Genomic DNA, 16,331 nt, shown 5'->3' with positions numbered 1-16,331 from the left:
CCCTGCGTTTCTAATATAAAGGTTAATTATTTTCCCCAACTCAGGGATCGATGCAATAAAATGTGCCAAGCCTAGCACACGGGTTTATGCACGTTTTAGACGCTCTAAACTAGCGCCAGATGCAGTAAGGAGATTAGCGCATCCAATATGTACACCTTAAACGCGAACTCATTAGCGCCCATCAGATGTTAATTAAATGTAATAGAGGACATCAGCAAGTACCCCCAATGCAGAATGTTGGGTGCCCAACGCACATTTTTTTAACGCAGCAAATTTAACTCCAGCCTCGGAGGTGAAGAAATGACAGCTTGCAGTCAGGGGGCTCATGCAAAACACTGAAAAACAGTATCATTGAAAACACTAAATTTACTGCTTCTGGTATTGAAAAATAATTATATATTGTTACAGTTCTGAATGCCATGCAGCCCTCCACTCCAACAGGGGATCCCGGCAAGCTCCGCTCAGACTTTTTTCCGCCGTGTCCCTGGTCTCATGCCTCAATCTATCTCACAGCTTCTGCTCCACCAATGGACCTCCATGAGCACTATCTCCAGGCTGGCCAAGCTCCTCCTTCCTGCCTGCACCACAGCCAGTCTCCAGCCATACTTAACCCTGACTGTCCCTTGTCGCAGTGCTTCTGCATAGTATCTCTGGCTCTCTGCCTTAGCCACCTATGCCTTGCGGCCTACTCAGACCCTGCCTTGCTTTGCCTTGTGGCCTCTTGATCTTAGCTTTGCCTTGCACCTTGTAGCCATTCAGCCTTCTAACCTCAGCCTTGCCTTGCAGCCTATAGGCCTCCCTGTGCTTACCTTGTTCTGTGGCCTACCTAGGCCTTCCACTGTCTTGCCCATCAGGGCTCTACTTGCCTATGCAGCCTTTGGGTTTTCAGGTTCAATGTTGTCCCTGTCGTGCCCTGTCTTGTACTGACCTAGTCCACCCCAGTCGAAGCCTGAGTTCCAGTGTTCCAGAGCACCAGCCTTGCCTGCACACTGTTCCCTGCAGTTTCAGTTTTATCTCTATGCCACTCCGATCCAAGACATGGTTCCAGCGTTACCTGAACTCCGCTCTTGTCCAAGCCTTGACTTCAGCCTTACCTGCACTCCGTTCTAACCAAACTCTGCTTCAGCCTTGCCTACCATCCTGTGCCACTCTGGAGGTGGTGTATCCCACCCTCTTTCTGAATCAGAGCCACAACATATTTTCTCTTCATAAAAAAGAAAAATCAAAGTGTTATTGCCATACAATTTGGACATCCATAGCAAGGGGTGCCTAATATTTTGCTGAGGTTGCTGAAATGATTAAAAAAAAAAAAAAGCATCAAAACGGACACTCGTATTGAGCGCCCACTGCATAAAGTATTGAGCATTACAGATGCTTAATTCACCGTAAGCGCACTCTTTTGAACCTTGCCTCATTTAAATATTGCATCGGGCACCCAGGGGATATGGCTGCGTGCATTAGAAAAACGGACACTCAGTACGAGTGCCCATTTTCAGCAGGCATCTTATTGCATCAGCCCCACTGTTTCTTACAGGTGGAAATAGTACAAAACATACCTGGCAATCCCAAAATATGGCAGGATGCTTTATATGTGGAATTCTACCAACTGGTTCTAGCCATGAAACTGCTTTTAAGAAAAGGGGCAAGAGGTAGCATTTGAAATAGAAACATCCTCCTAGATCCTGAGGATCCAAAAGCTTCCTGATAAGTAAAAGGAATGAGCACGTAATATTTTATCAGCTTGTGTTGACCAGCACTGCCATCTAGAGGTCAGCATTACTCTTTCCATGGAACTGACCTAGGCTGGAAAGAACTGAATGGGTTCATTAGCCTCTTTCTAGATCAAACAGTTTCCTATTTATTTATTTATTTAAAGTGCTTATGAGACTTGCGAGCCTAGATACAATACGTATCTGCTGTGTGCTGCCAGATGGAAGATCAGGAGTGATCCCTAGACATCTGACATCCCTTGGGCCAGCCAGGGATGCTGCTGAGGCAGCATTATTTTTTGAACTTTATATACCACCTGCAAAGTAAGTTATTCAAGTAGTTTAAATTAAAGAGATGCATAAAATAGTCCTGGGGGAATTCTGCATTACTGTGGAGCACAGAATTTGCGCAGAATTCCCCTCCCCCTATGCAGAAAACAAGAGAGGAGACCCTGGCAAGCTGCGAACAGAGCGCGAGAAGATGAAGGCCCCAGTACGCCGTTCATGGTGAAGATGGAGGCCCGAGTGCCTCGGGACGTGCTCCACTCGCAAAGATGAAGGCCCCGGTGAGAGTGAATGTGTGTGTGAGAGGAGAGGGAGAGGTGGTGCGCTGATGTGAAGTTCAGAGTTATTCCGAATTTTTTGCAGAGACTCCTCCAATACTGGGCTGTGAACCGAACGCCTCAATCTGAAAGGATGTGAGAGTGTAGTCCATAGAGGGGAAGGACATGTTGCACAAAGAGATGGGCCAGCTCTGGTGCGGATGGCAAGCCAGGGAGTGGCATGAAGTGGGCTATCCTCAAATCAATCCACCATGACCCATATTGTGGTGTGGCCATTAGAGGGAGGTCTGTGAAAGTGAGTGGACAGGTGGGTCCAGGGTTCTTTGAGAGCTAGCAAATGCTGTAATAGCCCCCAAGGTCAGGCACATGAACCCTTGTGCTTGGCACAGGTAGGACAGGATTCTACATAGCATGTACCATCCATCTTCACTTAAGGCCACCAGTAGGGGCGAAGGAGGAGTTCGAGCACACCAGGATGTCCTGCCATACGAGAGCATTGGGCCCAGCCGAGTATTTTTTCCACTGAGTCATTTGGGATCCAGTGTCTTTCTGGGTGGGATCGACTCAGGGATATTTTCAGTCTAGAAAGAGTGCGAAAGAGCATCCTTTCACTGGTTCTTTTCTGCAGGCTGATATCAAAGTTCGAAGTTGAAGCGGTTGAAGAACAGCGATTATCTGGCCTCCCGGGGGTTGAGGTACCTGTAGTAAATATTCCAGATTTTTATGATCAGTGTAAATAGCGATCTGATGTTTAGAGATGGCGCCAATCCTCTAGCACCAAGCTTTACAGCATGGAATGCCTGATCCCAGATTGTATAATTTTTTCCTGTTGGTGTGAACGTCTTGGAGAAGGAGGAGCACGGCGGAAGAGTCCCTTGGTCATTTGTGTTGGGCAAGGACAGCCTCTACCCTATGGGTAGAGGCATCTACTTCCACAATAAAGAAGGTAGATACCCTGGTCCTTATTAGCTGAATTGTCATGCGACCTCCTAGCCAACCACAATGCCTGACTGACTTCTTTCCTTGTTTCTCCTGGGTGGATAATCATTGCAGCTGCAGGGATATTTAGAAGCACAGTCATCACCAGTGCTAGTAAAATTCTGGGGTTTAACTAGAACAGCTTTCTTCTTGATTCCTCAGATCTCAAGGGGGAAATGAAAACAAGACCAAGTAGTTCTTTTATAGCACAACTCTGGAATGTAATTACAACTAGTCCAGCACGTATCCGATGTCCCTGGGTCACTGCCCAGATCCAAAACAAGTAAGCTCCTGGGGGGTCAGGATATCCATTTATGGTCACCCTGTCACACATGTAAATGGGGTTTTAAATTATTGCTTACCCTCTATGGGGGTAAAAGTACCCACGTATGTCAGCAAGTGGGACTTTCTTGCATATGGCCTTACTGGAACTGAAGAAGGTGGGGGAGGCGGCACTCACCTTGGTAATTTTGCTTAAAGAAAGTACCAGCACAAAAGGCAGAAGCAAATTTGCACATATACTTTTCATGGGGCAATAATGAAAACCACTTGCATACTATTACTTTTGATTATTTTGGCAAACCCTGTGAGTAAAATCTACTCACAGGTTTTGCCTGCATGAGAGCAGGAGATTGATTGTATCTACTCACTAAAGCTTCCAGTGCAAAAGTATTTGTAAATGTAATCTTTAAATTGCGCAAAGAGCACCACTTGTGTTTAAAACATTTCAAATCGTGCACAACTTTTAAAAACCCTCCTGCACCTTAACCCTGGGGCTGCATCTTTGTCCCCTTTTTCAAGTCTTTCCCACCTTTCCCCTCCAAGCTAGAACCTGCAGCGGCACAGGCCAAAACCTGTGCAGAATTACCAGAACAAACATATCCCTTTCTGCATCGTGACTGGGTCGCCTTGAACGGACGCGAATCACCTCTACAGAACCGATGGCAGACACGACTGGGTCCAAATCCCCCCCCCCAAAAAAAGCTGCCATTCTGAACAAGTACCCATGATCACGAGAATGCGTGCACATTAAAACGAAACAGTTTAGAAACGTGGAGAATGTATAACGGCGCTGGAAGCAGAGTGCTGCGGATGCTCTGTGTTACACACACACACACACGATCATACTCCTAATCCCATTCCAACATTCCACACCACGCCACCCGACTGAACTTAGCTGCTGCCTGGGCTGACCTTCCAGGTTTCCCTGGCAAGAGATAAAAGCAGGGAAGTCACAAACACACCACAGTATGCAAAGCCTCCCTCCTCTGCTGCCCCAGCTTCTCCCTGGAAACTGCTTTTCTCAAACCACAAGCTCCTTCTCTTTCAGAAAGGAGAGACAGTTTTGTGTGAATAAGATATGTGGGAGTAGGCTGCAGCCTGGAGAGAGGCTCTCTGCCTGTCTTCTTTTTCACCCTATTATAAAGGGTTTGGCAGGCAGCTTGGCAAAGTGAGTCTCAGCGCGTGAATGTAGAACGCAACTGCAGAAACTGCTCCCGCATTCATCTCGGCACCACAGTCTCTGCCTGCCTGCTGAGCCCTGAGCTACTTACTGGGGTCATAAAATGCGAAGTGCTTTAGGTTCCTTCAGGGGGGGAGGGGGGAGGAGGGGGGACCCAAGCTGATCCCTTCATAGGCCTTCGAGCAGCTGTACAAAAACGTTGCAAGAGAGCTTTCTACAGCTCTATGGTGCTGGCATTCTCAGTCCCCACCTGCTGCATTTTACTACAGTCTCCTTCCCACCCCCACTACATTTTTAAGCAGTCTCTGCAGCATTTTTTGGTCTCTGGAATTCTGGGCATCCATTAGACATGAAAATGTTTTTTTCATATAATGGTTCCCCAGCAGGTTTTGGTTTTGACCTGGTGTTTCTGCCCTTGAGGATCCTTAGAATTTATAGATAGATGGGTGAAGGACCAAGAGAGCTGCCAGTCAGAGCTCATGCCTTGCATAATTCAGAGGCCAACATGGAGTGGAGCCGTAGCCTGGTGGTTAGAGAGCAGTATTGCTACGAACCAGGAAACCAGCGTTCAGTTCCTGCTGCCACTCCTTGTGCCCTGGGGACAGAGAAATGCCCATAGTACCTGAACGTAATCCGCTTCAAAAGTGCCAAAAAGCAGAATAATGCAACATGATTCTGATTTTGTGCAAGAAAGGATAACGAGAGCTAAGGACACAGTACTGCAATACAGGGGAGGAAGAGAACTGTAAAGCTATCCATCCCCAGCTTCTCCATCCCAATGACAGTTTCTAGGCTACAGGAAAAAAAAAAAAAGGGGGGGGGGGGGGGAAATGCCTTTGAATTTCTTCATCTTGACGATTCTCGGGTCTTTCTTTCCTTAAGTAATTTTGCCATCTCAGATATGCAGAAGTGAGAAAACCACAGAGAGAGCCTGTCCCAGTCAGGTCTGTGTGAAACAGGCAGAATGCGCTTTGCAACTGAAAGTCCTCTCTGGCATCCTCAGTCCTTGCATGGGGCTCTGGCCCGCCCTCGGGACCCTGCTCAAGGTGCCTCTATTTTGGGCAGCTGAGTTTTTAGATAGGAACAGCAAAACCACAAATTCTGTCCTGAAGCAACAGTAAACCATGAGGCCAGAATTAACCCCCAAATTCTCTGGCTGGGTTGAATTTAGCCGGTTAGGTATAACCTTCATTTTATTTATAATTTACTTTCCATTCTGGAGCACCACTCTCAGCAGGGGTTTCTGAAAGCTGGAGCAGAGATTACATTCCAGACACATGCCTTTTTTTTTTTTTTGCCTCTATCCTGACCCCTCCAAGCCTTAATTATGTAGCTTGGGAGCAGGGTTAGTACATCAGCTCCAACGTGGTCCAGAATAGAGCACTTCTCCAAAGCAGCAAGATTCAGAAGCAGGAGTAGCATTTCAGCCCTGGAGGATCAATTCAACAATTTGCTCCCATTCAAGTGTTAACAGTATGACAGGAATAAGCCCAAAGACAGCCCATAGCACTGTCCCCATATCCCAAATCCTTCAAGTCATCTGCACAGTGGCCTAGTATCACCACCTGCCCAAAGCCTGTCACCATTTGTTTCAGTTGCTGGTGCTGAATCAGGGCCACTCTGCTCCCCTTTCCCCTAATGAATATGTCCTTCTTACTCTATGCTCTCCCCCAAACAATCAAAGCAGGCCTATGCATCTGCCCTGCACAGTCTCTCTCATACCCATATCCCTAATCCCAGAAGAATGGCGCTGCTGCTCCCCACCCCCCTGAATCTCTCCTCCCATCCCTTGTTTTCCTCCCTTCCACCTTCTCCTCCTGCCTCATGTTGCGCCCTTGATTCTCTTCCCTCTTCTTACTACTTCCAGGTTCTCTCTTTCCTCCTACTATTCCCCCTTCCCTCCCACCTAAGCACATGTTATAGTCTTTCTGAAGACAAGGAACAGAAAACCTTCCTCTTCAGCCACTCCTTTCCCCCTTGGGACCAGAGGTGGCCCAAACCTGCCCAGAGCCTGGTTAACTCAGAGTAGGAGAAAGTGGTGATGGGAGGAAGGAGTTCCAGGTGAAGCACAAAGTGGCCACTAGCACGCAGGTGGCCATAGTTCTATAGAAAAGGGAGTGAGCTCCGGTGCAACTGATCAGCAGTCAAACTGTGGACAAACTGATTCCAACCAAGTGGAAACAGCAAGCTCAGTTTAAAGAATTAACATGCACTAACTGTAGGGGCTAATTATGGCACTTACTAGTCCAGCAAATGAAGTTCGTCTCATAGGTCGAATGGCAAAGCAAGTAGGCAGCCCAGGGTGGGTTGTGGATTGGCCTTCCTTCCTTAAAGGAAAGGAATTTATTAGGTAAGTAGTAATTTCTCCTTCCTCTGCACTCAGGCAGGCCAATCCACACAAGCGAGATGTACCAAAGCTACTCCCGAAAAGGGTGGGGGAGGCTGCCCGAGGTCCCATCAACACCGCATGCGCGAAGGCCGCATCCTCCTTGGCCCGCAAGTCCAAGCAGTAATGCTTGGAGAAAGTGTGTAAGGAGGACCACATCACTGCTTGGCAAATCAACAGGAGACAACCGAAGCTCCATCCATGAGACCACTGGAGCCCTAATGGAATGCGCCTTAACCTGTCTAGGTAATGGGACATCAGCATTCACATAGACTGCTGTGAAGACTTTTTACCCAACAGGTGATAGTAGCATGTGTTGCTGGTTCACCCTGTTTACTTCCACCATGGAAGATTGATTAGTGTCCTTCAGCTTTTTTAGGTTCCCTGTCTTATCTCATTATGTTTCTGGATGCCTAATTTATATTTAGAGACAGACTTGTCCATTTGTGTCTGTATCTGTGTATGTGTGTTAAGAAATGTCCTTTCCTTCCAGGTATTTATATTGTAAACTAACTTTTTATTGTACATTGCCTTGATTTTATTACAGAAAGGTGATTTTTAAAATTAAATAAACTAACTAGTCCTGTTTCAGTTCTTCTCTGTGCAATGTGTACACCTCAAGGCCTAAATTAGTTACCCATTTTGGGCTTGTAAATCCTACCAGCAACACTGGTGACTTTTAATGTCCCTGGGAATCTGAGATCAATGCCCCCTCCCTGGTAACAGAGATCCATATTCAGACACAATCTGGCTAACTTATCCCACTAACTTTCAAGGTATGTCCAATAGTGAAACCACACTATTGAATATAGCCGATTATCTTCAAGTTAGCCAGCTACATTAGGATAGCTCTTTGGCCCTACAAGGCTTAGCTGGCTAAGTCATCCAGCTAACTCAGAATATTGGAGTTAGTCAATTAATTTAGCCAGCTAACAACTCCTCCCAGTTACGCCCCCAGAATGCTCCTAACTTAAGCAGCTAAATTCTAGCCCCCTAATGTATTTATTTATTTCGGAGTTTTTATATAGGTTTAGCAGTTAGCCTTCACCCCGGTTTACAGTAGAACAAGTTGTTACATCGAACAAGAAATGGAACATATTATGGCAAAAATTACATCGAAACTGTTAGAGGAATATATTAGAACAAATCTTAATCTCTTGAACAAGGGACGCATCATGGTCAACAAAACTTTAACAGCAACAAAGAACTGAGAAACAACTTTCTGAAAACAAGACTATAAAGACTCCAGAGGTCACAGCAAGCAATCCAAGCTTCGAAGTCCCCGCACCCCTTGCAGCAGAAGAGGACCGGAAGGTTCATCTGCATATCCTACCCCGCAGCCCTTGGGAGACGACTCCAGAGGCCACAGTGAGTTGTCCATGCTTTGAACTCCACAGCCTCAACTTCCCAAGGCCCCCTCACCCCTTGCAGAAGAAGAGAACCGGTAGCACACGCTGTTATCAAATCTCTCAATCCAGTTGTTTCAATGAGAGGAGATCATCTTGCTAGTGGCTGAAGAGGCTCAGTAATAGTTAAGTATCACTTTGGGAAATCTCAGGACTAAAAACGTTTGGGAAGAGGTGAAATAGTGGGGTATAGTCTTTAGAGTTTGAATGTTTCTGAGATTATAAGCAACCCAGAGGAATATGGATTAACCCATGGATAAGACTGCGATTTTAAGGACCGATTTTTGGGGTAAAATTTTTTACTTATACACAAGTATACACAGTAAATGAATTCTTTGCTTCAGGGTTTACTAAGGAGGATGCTGGCAAAGTACCAGTTCCGGAGATGGTTTTCAAGGATGATAATTGAGATGAACTGAATCAAATCACTGTGAACCTGGAAGAAATAGTAGGCTAGATTGAAAAACTGAAGAGTAGTAAATCACCTGGACCAGATGTACAACCCAGGGTTCTAAAAACTGAAAAACGAAATTTCAGACCTATTAATAAAAATTTGTAACCTATCATTAAAATCATCCATTCTATCTGAAGACTGGAGGGTGGCCAATATAACTCCGATATTTAAAAAGAGCTCGAGTGGTGATCCACAAAACTATAGACCAGTGAGCCTGACTTCAGTGCAAGGAAAAATAGGGGAAACCATTCTAAAGAACAAAGAACATATAGAAAGAAATGGTTTAATGAAACACAGCCAGCATGGATTTACCCAAGGGCAGTCTTGCCTCACAAATCTGCTACTTTTTTTTTTTTTTTTTTTTTTTTTTAAGGGGTTAAAAGACAAGTGGATAAAGGTAAACCAATAAATACTGAGTATTTGGATTTTCAGAAAGTGTTTGACAAAGTCCCTCATGAGAGGCTTCTAAGAAAAGTAAAAAGTCATTGAATAGGAAGTGATGTTCTTTTGTGCATTGTAAACTGGTTAAAAGACAGGAAAGAGTAGCATTAAATGGTCAATTTTCTCAGTGGAGAAAGGTAAAACAGTGGAGTGGCTCAGAAATCTGTACCTGGCCCAGTGCTTTTCAATATATTTATAAGTGATCTGGAAAGGGATAAAAGCGAGGTGATCAAATTTGTAGATGACAAAATTATTCAGAGTAGTTAAATCGCATGCGAACTGTGATAGATTGCAGGACCACCTTGCAAGACTAGAAGAATGGGCATCCATATGGTAGATGAAATTTAATTTGGAAATGATACAGGGAAAAAACCCATGCAGTAGTTTCACAATGTTAGGTTCCATATTAGGAGTTACTCCCCAGAAAAAAGATCTAGGTGTCATAGTGGATAATACATTGAAATCATTGACTCAATGTGCTAGTGTGGTCAAAAAAGCAAACAATGTTGGGAATTATTAGGAAGGGAATGGTGAATTAAACTGAGAATGTCATAATGCTTCTGTATTGTTCCATGGTGAGACCGCACCTTGAGCCATGTGTGCAATTCTAGTCGCTGTATCTCAAAAAAGATATACTTGCACTAGAGAAGGCATAGACAAGAGTGACCAAACTGATAAATGGGATGGAACAGCTCCCCTATGAGGAAAGGCTAAAGAGATTAGAGCTGTTCAGCTTGGAGAAGAGACGGCTGAGGAGGGATATGATAGAGGTCTTTAAGATCATGAGGGATCTAGAACGGGCAAATGTGAATCGGTTATTTAATCTTTCGGATAATAGAAGGACTGGGGGCACTCCATGAAGTTAGCAAGTAGCACATTAAAAAAAAAAATCAAGAGAAAATGCTCTCATTTAGCTCTGGAATTTTTTGCCAAAGGATGTGGTTAGGGTAGTTAGTGTAGCTGGGTTTAAAATGGTTCCTGGTTAAGTTCCCGGAGAAGTCCATTAACTGCTATTAATCAAGCTGACTTAGGAAATAGCCATTACTATTACTGGCATTAGAGCATGGGATCTACATGCCAGGTACTTGTAACCTGGATTAGCCACTGCTGGAAAAAGGATGCTGGGCTTGATCGGCCCTCAGTTTTGACCCAGTAGGGCAACTTATGTTCTATCTAGTCCTGCTAAGTATCTCAAAAGATGTCAGTGATAAATTAACTTGAATATATGCACAAGTAGATCTATACACAGCTTTATTTATTTATTTGCAATTTTTATATACCGACATTCGTTCGGGGAACATCATATCGGTTTCCATATAACAAAAGTAGCCAACTGGGCTTTACAATGAACTGATAGGAGAACTGGGTATCAGGGAAGGTGGGGGGAAGAGAACAAGGGTAAGCTGTACAAATTAACAAGAGATATAGTAGGGATGTATATATACACAAGGAGGGCATTATGTACAGCTATAATCCATTGTCTAAATTCCTCTGGAAGATCAAATTTCTCAAGCACTGAATCCTATCAAAAGCTTTTTGGCATCAAGTACCACAATTGCACCCGCTATATTCCTCTTTTTTGACAGGCGGAAGACGCTAAAGAGCTGCCTTGTGTTATGGACAGAGCTCCTCTCTTATGAATCCAGTCTCATCAGCGTGAATAAGAGAAGGCATAATATTCTCCAGCCTCAACTGGAGCACCTTTACTAAGATTGTAATTTGTGTTAATCAGCAATATTGTGCAATATGAACCAACCTCTACTTCATTCCCCGTTTTCCTTATGCAAAAATGTACTTTCACTGAGGTGGGATGAGGCCTAAGATAATTGTAAAGCTCTTTAAGACCAGGTACTACTTCATTCATGCACTTTTTATGGAAATCTTTCTGAAAACTATCAGGCCAGGGCTTTCCCCAAGGGGTAGGCAGCTAATCATTCTTAGACTTTCCAATTCAATAACTAGTGCTTTCAAACCATCAACTCCCTCCCAGGGACAGTGAAGTTGCTTACCTGTAACAGGTGTTCTCCTAGTTTTCACATGTGGGTGACATCATCCGATGGAGCCCGGCATGGAAAACTAATGTCAGTTTCTAGAAACTTTGACTGGTACACTGAGCATGCCTGGCATGCTCCACACATCCACACAGGGTCTCTTCAGTTTAAGTAGATCACAAACAAATAAAACAAACCAGGTGAATCCAACTCTGCAGGGTGGCAGGTGGGTTTCCTGAGGACTAACATTTTTTATTTATTTTATTTTTTATTTAAGGGTTTCTTATATACCGAGGCACGTTTGCAAAACATCACCTCGGTTCACAATGTAACATAACTTAGCAACAAGCTTTACAATAATAATAATAATATTAATAACTTAGCAACAAGCTTTACAATAATAACATTAACATCCTGCTGTCCTAGGAGAACACCTGTTACAGGTAAGCAACTTCGCTTTCTCCTAGAACAAGCAGGATGGTAATCCTCACATGTGGGTGAATCCCTAACTACAGACTAGACCCGAGACCAATGGGAATCAACAGACACCAAATTAGGTGTCAACGGGCACAACAGGGATGCTGTTGGTAACATCAGGAACAGCCTGAACCCAAAATAGGGCCAAAAGGTAGGAAGAGTTGGATTCACAGCTGCAAAAGTTTTCTGAGGACAGACTGGCTGAATCCACTATCACGACAGCAGTCCTTGTCCAGACAATGAGTCACGAAGGTGTGGAGAGAATTCCACATCATAGCCTCGCAGATCTCCCCCATGGGAACTGCATGCAGGTGGGCCATAGGTGTGGCCATTGCCAAAGCAGAATAAGCTGTGACGTGGCTCACCAGTTGCAGCCCTGCCTGGTCACAGCAGAAGGCAATGCATTCGGCTAGCCAGGTGGAAAGAGTCTGCTTGGTAACAGCCATACTCAGCCTGTTGGTGTCATAAGCCTGTTGGTGTTCTATGTAAACCGAGTTGATTTGATCTGTATCAAGAAATTAGATATAAAAAAGCCTTAAATAAGAGAAACAGCTGGATGGATTGTCTATGGCCTGCTGTCCGGTCCAGTTTGTGCAGTACCCTTTCCCCTGGGTTGGAATGAGGCCTGGGGAAAAAAGTGGGCAGGACAATGGACTGGTTAAGGTGGAACTCTGTGACCACCTTCGGCAGGAACTTAGGGTGTGTTCGTAGGACCACCTGGTCATGGAAAAAAACCTTATGTAGGGTGGATAAGTCAAATGCATCAGCTCACTGTCCCTACGTGCCGATGTGATCGCTATCAGGAATATGACCTTCCAGGTCAAATACTTAAGAGCAGAGGAGCACAGTGGCTCAAACAGCGGTTTCATCAACTGGGCCAACACCACATTCAGGTCCCAGGACACTGTGAAGGCCCGTAGGGGAGGCCGCAGTTGAAGCAATCCAACATGAAATGCCCTACAAGGGGCTGCACCGAGATGGGTGAGCCATCCACCACATGGTGGTCCGCAGCTATGGCACTCAGGTGCACCTGAACAGAGTTGGTTTTAAGCCTGGTCTCCAAAGGTGCAGTAGGTAATCCAGGTGTTCCCTGTTTATGTAGGTATGCCTTGGGCTTGAAAAGATTGGGAGACTGGGTTACCCTAAGTAACATGTTGTTTTTTTTTTGGGGGGGGAGATACTTCCAAATCTTGATCAACTTCTTGGAGGTCACCAGAGTAGATCAGGAAAGGTGCAGCAGATGTAGCTAGTCTAGAATTCAGCAAAGCCTTTGACACGGTTTCAGAGCTAGCTAGTCAGTCAGGGAGCCAAAAGAAAAATTATAAACTGAGTAAAAAAATGAATGAGCAGCAAAACAGTCAATGGAGTCCACGCTTATGAAAGAAGCCTGACCAGCAGGCTGCCACAAGGATCAGTGCTAGGCTTATCCTGTTTACCAAGTGACACACTGATAGGGCTGGAATGGAAAGAAGATGATATGAAAATGTGCAGCAGAACAGACATGCCAGTGGGATAAATAAGATGCAAGAGAATTTTAAAAATAAAATAAAATTGGAAGAATGGTCAAAGGCAATTATATCAAAGATCTGGCATTTTTAATCCAAAAAATGCAAAATCATGCATTTGAGATGCCAAAATCCAAGGGCCAGATACTTTTTTTTTTTGGGGGGGGGGGGGGGGGGGGGGGGGGGGGGGGAGAACTAGCAGCCAAATATGAAAACAACCCGAGGTCAACAACAGAGATTACCTTAAGGTTGCCAGTCAGCGTGATCAAGTAGCTGGGAAAACTATTAGCATACTTGGGTGCATAAACAGAGGTAGCACTACCAGTATAATGGGAGTAATTACCTTTCTGTAGGTTTCACTTAGAGTACGGTATTCAGTACAGTATCTGGAGATAATATTTACAAGAGGACATTGATCTGCTACAGGCAATTTAAAGGAGGGTCTCCAAAACAGTGCATGGCTTGCACATGAGACAAAGAGAGATTTATGCACTCTCCAGAGGAAAAGTAGGCTTAAATAAGCTACCAGAAAGAAGCATTTTCCATCTAATGAGAAGTTCAACGACAAATGGTCACCATATAGAAAGCTAAAGGGAGGAAGGCTCAAAAAGGAACGTGCAAAATACTCCTTCAACCTCCAGGTGGTGAACACCTGGAGGTTGGAGGAGCCAAAACAGCAGCAAAGGGACCTTAGAAACAGGGAAAAGACCTCAGATCTAAAAAAATCTAACACTGGTAGGGGGAGTGTAGCTAACTCCTCACTACCCTTCATTAGTTCTTTGGAGGAGTAACGATACCAATATTCTCCTCTTGACAATATTTTGGTAAATATCCACTAAACATGTCTCCTCAGCACACATAGGATTAAAGATTCCAGTATTCCCCATTTAGCATTCAGTAGCCAAGATCCCCATACTGCCCCTCCTCAGCCCTCTGGGAATATAAACACACTCCACCCCCACACTACTCCTCCTCAAGCCTCTGAGGACGAATTGCTATTTACGTCTAACTATACAATCAAATATTTAGTTTTCTTATTATCACATTTGCATTTTTCTCTGACCTTTTTCTCTCCCATCAATTTTATTTTAAATATTATATCCCAAAGGGAAGAGAGATTCCCATGTCTGAAGACTAGGAAATAAATTCCACTTTGGGGACAAAGTGGAATAAATCAAGAAGTTGAGGGAATGGCAGGGGTGCTGCAGGGAAGCACAGAGAGGGGTAAGTGTGCTTATATCCGTTTCTGCTTAAGAAGTGTATGTGTCTGACTAATTCAAATAGTCCTCAATTTAATGAGCATCACCAACTTTACTTTAAAAATAACATTCACACTAACTTCAAAGAATATGGAATTCTCTTATAGCAAATATATGTTAAAAGCATCATCCCTACCCTCCCAACACAGTCACCACACAGTAATGCTTCAGGACAAAATCCTATGCCTCCAGCTAGGTAAACAGTCCGTATCCACAAGTTTCCCCCAATGGCTACAGAGCAGAACCAGCATATTTTGCCATCCCACTCAGTGTGCCCACAAAAGCAGTTCAATTCCTGGGCTGGCCAGCGGTTATAGCCCAGAAAAGAAACCCTAACCAATCCATAAGAGTAACATCGAGTGGTTCACAAGGACCAGGACTGTGAAAGGAGCCCTGGTAAAAGGTACTGCCATTATAATCACTAGACTAAAATAAATTGGGAAGGGAAGATAAGACAGGGGGAGAACTCCCCATGTGTTTGTCAATAAAGGCCGGTAGTGTCAAGGTCTAATCAACGCCCATTCCGTCTGAGCTGGCGATCGAAAGAGCAGAAGAAAACTGCTGGGCTAAAAAAATAAAACGTTCACATTTTGGTGTTAACGCAACACCACAAGTCTCTTCTACTATCAAATACTCGAGTGGCAAACTTCAGAGACAAATATGAAAAACTGAACTAGGAATAATAAAGAACCACTACAGTAAAAAATATATAAATGCGTAGTAATGAATACAACAGTCAAACATTTAAAACGAACAAAAATGCTAACATGATCACGTTTCGGCAATGCCTGATTCAGGGGATATAAGAATTCAACACTGGATACAGTAATAAGATGCATGACCCCTAGAAAGTGACAGAAGAGAGGCAAGAAAGATTAAAATGCCAAATCAACTTTGAAAATATATAATATACAGGAATCTATCACAATACCTCTGCTAGGTGAAAAGAGAGAAGAACTCCAAATAGACAAATCTCTTCCAGTGGCAATCTGCTGTCCCTATTGTCAAAAAAAAAATATGGATGCATATAAAAAAATATGAACTAAAGATGTATATTAAAATTGAAAACCGCGTCAACCAGCCTTTGCTCAGGAGGGCTCCAGGGAGGGGGGAGTGGGAGGGTTGAATGGCTAATTTCCCTAGATTATGAAGCCTCCAATATTATGAATGTTAAACCAAAAAAAAAAAAAGACAGCAGTCTTAACATTTGTTTAATTTCTTAAATTTTTGTTCTTCCTTTTTTTTTTTTCAAGAATACTTCTTGAAGAGTAGGTTTAAAAAAAAAAAAAAATCTATAAATAATTTAACCCTCCCCCCCCCCAAAAAAAAACCTACACAGACCAAATTCAAAATGCAAAGCCCAATAGGCCAGGTTCTGCAGTGTAATACTGGAGAATTAGAAACAAAAGTGTTTCCTCCTGAACTGTGCAAATTGCAAAGATATAAAGAGATGCACACTTTCCAAAGCTGATGAGAAAGTAAAAGATTTCTCACAAAAATGTGCAGGAAAAACTCTGTATAAGCCTCAGAAAACAGGAGTTACTGCAGTAAAATACATCACACACTGCCACCAGACCAGAAATGTAATGTGACCAGAGAATAATGCTCACCACTGGAATCTGGGAATTGCTTTATTTTTCTTCTGTACTTAGTAATTCTTTCCTTTTCTCACTTAGAACCTGAGTCACTACGGTTTTCCT

The 16,331-nt window shown here is 43.8% G+C and overlaps 1 protein-coding gene across 1 annotated transcript in view; it reads right to left on the bottom strand.

Moving 5' to 3' along the window:
* LOC115100550 (E3 ubiquitin-protein ligase ZNRF3-like) overlaps positions 1–12,313 on the bottom strand; it is a 42,211-nt gene extending 29,898 nt beyond the window's left edge. The window contains 1 exon segment of the mRNA XM_029619068.1: positions 12,233–12,313. Within this exon segment, the coding sequence (XP_029474928.1) occupies positions 12,233–12,313 (81 nt within the window).
* Positions 12,314–16,331: the final 4,018 nt, after the last annotated feature.

Source organism: Rhinatrema bivittatum, chromosome 11 (genome assembly GCF_901001135.1).
Source record: "Rhinatrema bivittatum chromosome 11, aRhiBiv1.1, whole genome shotgun sequence".
Lineage (NCBI taxonomy): Eukaryota > Metazoa > Chordata > Amphibia > Gymnophiona > Rhinatrematidae > Rhinatrema > Rhinatrema bivittatum.
The sequence above is the reverse complement of the archived record's forward strand: the minus strand, read 5'-3'. Positions and strand labels throughout refer to the sequence as shown.